General features: G+C 35.7%; 1 protein-coding gene across 3 annotated transcripts in view; it reads left to right on the top strand.

Annotated features, from left to right (window-relative positions):
* Positions 1 to 2,232, top strand: part of LOC106689249 (leucine-rich repeat and guanylate kinase domain-containing protein) — a 35,359-nt gene extending 33,127 nt beyond the window's left edge. For 2 of the 3 annotated variants that reach the window (XM_014434145.2, XM_014434146.2), the window contains 3 exons: positions 114 to 228; positions 1,511 to 1,543; positions 2,209 to 2,232. In XM_014434145.2, coding sequence (XP_014289631.2) covers positions 114 to 228; positions 1,511 to 1,543; positions 2,209 to 2,217 — 157 coding nt within the window. In that variant the 3' untranslated portion in view covers positions 2,218 to 2,232. Of the gene's footprint in view, positions 1 to 113; positions 229 to 1,510; positions 1,544 to 2,208 lie in introns of those variants that run through there. The other variant, XR_001344406.2, reaches the window with a different exon arrangement.
* The last annotated feature ends 3,768 nt before the right edge of the window (positions 2,233 to 6,000 follow it).

The following is a 6,000-nucleotide window of genomic DNA, read 5'->3' on the forward strand; positions in this document are numbered from 1 at the left end:
TAGCTTCCCACATTAAGTTCTTAAATTTTTTTTCAATTCACTGAGATTGGAAAATGTCAAGGAATCAAATAAGTTTTCTTTTTTACTTTGTTAATTAATTTTTTTTTTTTTAGATGTTATGGAAAATACCTTTCTAGTACACCAGGAGCCATGAAGATGAGTACTTCGTTTGACAGCCGACCCTATGGTCATGTATCTTTTTTTTCAAATGATCAGGAAACCACAGGAGTAAGTTTTATTTTAATATATAGAGAAATGTATGGAAATAAGCATTGAAATAAATTTTAGATGCTCCTCTAATGGGATATATTATGCACTATTGTCAGTATTAAGACAGTAAGTAACTAACAGGATTTATAATTGAACCCATATACGCAATAGAGTACAATATTTTTATGACATTTTATTTTTCTAAGCTATATCTTTCATTTTTCAAGCATTCTCATTTGAAAACATAAACCTATAGAATTTGAAAATATAAACTGCTACCTGCTGGTTCTGGTCTATACTCTAAGTACTACAGCTGCCTAAACCACTATTGCTCGGCATGATGCAACCTACAAGCTAACATGAGAACTACAACTGGCAACAAGCAAACGCTGTATATTAATATTTGTACTATTCATAGTAAATACCTTAATTGTAACATGTAACAACTATGTAATATATTGTAATATTCACATTAATAAAGATTCCAATAGAAACTGCTAATCCACTGAAAGCTAATGTCTTACACATAGTACCTCTTGATGGTGTTTAATAGCCCAGAGACTAGATTAGGGCAAAATTGTAAGGCCTCAATGTGATAACGTGCTTCACAAGAAATACTTCCTTAGGAGGCAGTGGACAGTAGTATACATATTCCATCTTTGTACCTACAGAAATAATACCCTGTAGGAAGAGGTTACACTTAGAGGAATTATGGTTGACACCCATAAGTCTCATCCTATCTATTCACCTTCTAATCAACTACCTTATCTATTTTGAATACCTAGTGTCAAGGCCTTTTGGTCAAGGGTACCTAACATAATCTATTCGAGTCAAATCTAACACAACCACTTCGACAAACCTAAATCACAAGACCCATTCCTGTGTGTCACTATGAGACATAGACCCCATAATGGTATTGTTGTAAAATAAAACAAAAATAACGATTAAGCTCAGGAAACATGATAATAAAAACAAATATTGATTGCGTACGTGGGTTAAATTATCTGTTCAGTCCACAGGCCTGTAATTTTAGTTTTTGTTTGGCATTTGACAGGGGATAATTTTATTACTCAAATAGTCAAGCCAAGGTGGCACCATCTATTGGCACAAGAAGCTTACTAGTGTGACTGTGGAAACTTTTATGAGTCACTGTATTTTGCATTTCTTGCTTATAAACTAGGTCACTAATTTTTAGTATACAGATAATATTTTTAATAAAAATTATAAATTTAAAAAATACACATAAATTATTAATTACATTAGAAAAATATTGGTTAATTATTTTATTTTTATGTTATAGGTAAGAGTTATTGACGACCCGAGCGTTAGCAGTGTAAGTTTATTTTCTTCTGATAATCTCTTATTGGTTAATTTCTTTTAGTTAAAAAAACGTAATAAAAAAAGAATAAAACCTAGAAACACCAGAAAAAAAAGTAACATTATTTTGCTAAGAAATTATTGCAAGCTTCCAAAAACAAAGTCTTTATTCTCTCAAATACCAGAAAATAACAAACCAGTCATAATAAGGGTTTTTGCTGCTAGTGCTAGTGTGCACGAGTCCCTCATTTTCCCTCTTGTGTGTACATTTATTATTACCAAGTTTTCCTCTTGTGTAAAAGTCCAATTTGGTGAGTTATTCTTTTTAGATACTTCAGTGCTGTCTAAGAATTAAAAAACTTAATTGGAAAAAAAAAGTTTAAAAACTTAAAATGGTCTAAGCCAGTTTTGGTATAAATAAGTACGCTACTCAAATGATTAGAGAAATATTGACTTTGCTGTGACTCAAATAATATCAGCCAGGCTTTTTATTTAATTATTTATTTAGGTCTAATTTTATATCCATATTTTTTTCTAAGCCTATAACAATAAACTGATGAGATGTTAGGTGATCACTGTGAAATGTCAAATAATGACAGTACCTTCTCTCTTCAACTTGAGATAGTTTTTATTCAACATTGCTTAACCAATTCCTTTTGACCCTTTTTGGATATCTTCTAGGGAATATAATGGGTTAATGTTTTACATTACTACGTTGCTATGGCCATTGAATTTGTCAAGAAATCTTTTACATGATGTCTGAATGTGATCTTGTACTATGGGTTTGTGGCAATTCTGTGTGTAGTGCTTTGTCACTGGCAAACCAGGCTGGATAAGTGACCAACCTAACGGAATAAAACAATTATTTTGATGATCTAATAAATAAAAATAAGGAACTAAGTGTTATTAATATTTAAGTGTAATATGTAAAAACAGAAGTGACAATTGATTTAAGAGGGGTCGAAGGTGAACCCATGGTGGAATAAATTTCGAAATATTTGAATATATAAGGAGAAGAAAAAGTGGCAGTATTTTTTACAATATTTCAAAATAAAATATTAATTTCCGACCTGATATCAAAAGTGAAGAAATGTCGATACTTCTGTTAATTTATTAAAAAAAAAAACAAATGACTGAAAGCTATACCAAAAATTTCTCTCTCATAAGAAATTTTGGTTGAATCACCAGGAATCAATCGGAAAGAATTAAAACCTTCATGAGAAAAATGTATGCAACATTATATTGTTATTGTGCAGGTATTATCAATAAATATTGATATGATTCATGATTCAGAAATGCCAATGTAAATTGATCACCCTGGGTGGCCCTTGTGAAGTAGAGGGGGAGGTGGAGATAGGGTTGAACCTGTAGGGATTTAGTTAAGAGAACTTGCCGGTACATATTGTATGTACTATGCCGAGGGAATACAAAGTGATTGTGGGGTGTGACCTCCAGTGATTGTGAGGGAAGGTGGGTGCTTGGGTTAATAATATCAAGGGTAAATGGAGAATTAGGTTGGGGGGGTAAAATGTACAAATGTCATAGACAAAGAAATACTGAGGGCACACATGTTGGAGCAATTAATCAGGGTGAGGACTGGAGACAGAGACTTAGGAGAGAATATGAAGATATTTTTTTTAAAGGAGCTATGCTTGGGGCAACTGGGAAGACAGTACATGAGATCATACTAAAAGAAGATAAGGTTACATATATGAAAGAGAGGAGATACCCGCAGGCGCTGTGTCACCATATCCGGGAAGAACTCAAAAGTTTAAAACACCAGGGATTCATTATTGATGATACATCCCCATACAATAGTCCATTGTGGGTGGTTAAAAAGGTGAAACTACTGAAAATTACAGAGTGGTGATAGATTATAGGAAGCTGAATGAGAATACCATTGACGAAAAGTATCTGATCCCCAGATTTGAAGACATTTTGGATAGGCTGGGCACATTCAGTGCCAGTATTCAGCACATTGGACTTGATGGCTGGATATCATCAAATCAAAATGCATCTATGGAGAAGCTGCAGCAGGAGCCAGTGCTTACAATCCCAGACTTCACTCGGCAATTCACTATCACTACAGATGCGAGTGAGCATGCATTGGGAGCAGTGTTGTCTCAGAATGGTAAAGGGAGAGATCGATCGGTGGCATATGCCAGTAGGTACCTTACAGAGACGGAGACCAGATACAGTGCATTGTAACGTGAGCTCTTGGTAATAGTATGGGCTGTTGACCACTTTAGACCTCATGTGTTTGGCAGAAGGTTTAGGGTCCACACTGATCACAGGCCTCTTCAATGGGTGGGGAAGTTGAAGGAATCTTCGGCTAGGTTTATGTGTTGGAAGGAGCTCCTAGCACAGTATAACATGGAAATAATATATAAACCAAGAAAAGAAAATGTGGTAGCCGATTGGTTGTCTCGAGCAATTACTGTAAATGCAGTAGAAGAGGAGGCTGGAGAACCATCTAGACAATTCCTGTGGGAGTGGACACCGGGAGAAGAAGAAGAACAGAATGTAGCAGAGGAAGAGGATAGGATGGAATCTTTGTCTAACGAGAGCTCGGAGGAAGGAAGACCAATAGATATGGAGGAACTGGAAGACAGAATAAACAACAAGAGGCGGTAGATTGTATGGAAGATGAGGACCACTGGATTGCTCAAAGTTGAGTGCAGCAAGTATGGGAGGATTTGGTCACAGCCAGGCATGAAGAATGACCAGATCTGTAGAACGTTGAATAATGCTTCTCTGCCTGGAAAAAAAGTGTCACCTGTACGTGGGAAATGAAACTGTTTGGGAGAAGATTTAGCGGCTATGGTGTGATAAACACAAAGGAATGGATAGCACATTTGCCCGATGCTAGCTGATGGTGGAAACCGTTCGGGAAGACGAACGCCAGAGAGAAGTGACTGACGTGTATCATCAGAGCAAAACAAATCACCGCGGAATCTTGGAGATCCTGCAAGCGTTAGAGAGAAGGTACTTTTGGTGGGGAATGAAGAAGAGAATCACAGAAGTTGTAGGAAATTGCAAAGTTTGTCAACGCACAAAGTATGACAGACATCCACCAAAAGGCAGACAAGAGACACCTACCGCAGATGCACTGCTCACGATCTACAGGTCGACACTTTCACGTGTAGAGGATAACCATAATTGATCTGTTCAGTAAGGTAGCAATGGCGCACCAGGTGCAGAAAAAGTTATCAGAAGCAGTGCTGGCATCTCTCTGAAAGTAGTTTCAATTTTACAGAGTTCCAGAGCGCATCTCTTCAGATTCAGGTAGAGAATTTGACAATGCCATGATTCGAAAAGAAATGTTGGACCTTGAGGTAGTATGGCATCTCAACACCCCAAGAGTAGAGGAGGCATAGAGCGGCTTCATGGCACATTAAGTGACCATCTTCGACTATATCAGGTTGACCAGGGACTAGAACCAGACGTGGCAATGCCGAAAGCGATTGCGGCATACAATCATTCCGTACATACAGTTACGGGGTTTTCACCATTTGAGATCCTCTTTGGGCTTTGAAGACACCGGCGGGACTATAAGGGCACGGCAGCAAACAGAGAAGAAATACACAACAACCATGTTGCTCGAAGAAAGTTATGGGAAAAGGCTCAGAGAAGAATGGAAAAGGAAAAATCCAGGAGATTTTAAAGGTCACAGATAGGATGGTAGCAATCAAAATCGGGATAATTGTATATAGAAAGTTGGGGTCTAACAGAGGTAAAGAGATACAGCGATACAAGGGTCTATTCAGGGTGATAATTATAAGGGAACACAATATTGTAACATTAGAAAGTATCAGAGAACCCAAAAAGAGGAGAACTATCCATATTGAAGAATTGGAACTTCTAGCAATGAAAATATAAAAACTGAAGTGTTCTCATACTAGATTAGATTACAGAAAATTTAGTTATTTATTCTATTCATTGTTTTTCTTTTTTGTTTTAAGGTTGTTATTGATTTTTGAAAATATTGTATTTTTCATTCTGTTTTTGATTTTTGTAAACATTTTCTTTTTCATTCTAGCTTATTCATTTACTGTATGACATTCTTTTAAAATTTTATTCTTAGGTTTAAATTATGTATTTAGCATTTATTTGAGGGAGCTTGTGACTTTTTACTATGATATGTATATAGGATTTTTTTTTTTATTGTAAATAGTTTTTCATTATTGTTTTTATTTTCAATGTTATTATATTGTATAGTATTAGTTTACGAGTATTGTTTTTAAACTGGTGGGGAGGAGTTTACGGTGTGAGTCAGCTGTTATTTCGATGTCAGCTGATTGAAAGTATATAAAGAGATGTATTGAACCCAATAAAGCCAGTATTTACAGCAGTCCAAGCGCATTAGATCTTATTCCTTCTTCTCCTTTTTAACATTTTGCTTTCACTGATACTTAAGTTATATAATTCATCCGTAAACGTAATAAGAGAAATCATAGAAAATCAATAGCAAAT

The sequence above is a fragment of the Halyomorpha halys genome, unplaced genomic scaffold, assembly GCF_000696795.3.
Source record: "Halyomorpha halys isolate HHAL.00 unplaced genomic scaffold, Hhal_1.1 Scaffold1311.1, whole genome shotgun sequence".
In the NCBI taxonomy this organism is placed as follows: Eukaryota; Metazoa; Arthropoda; class Insecta; order Hemiptera; family Pentatomidae; genus Halyomorpha; species Halyomorpha halys.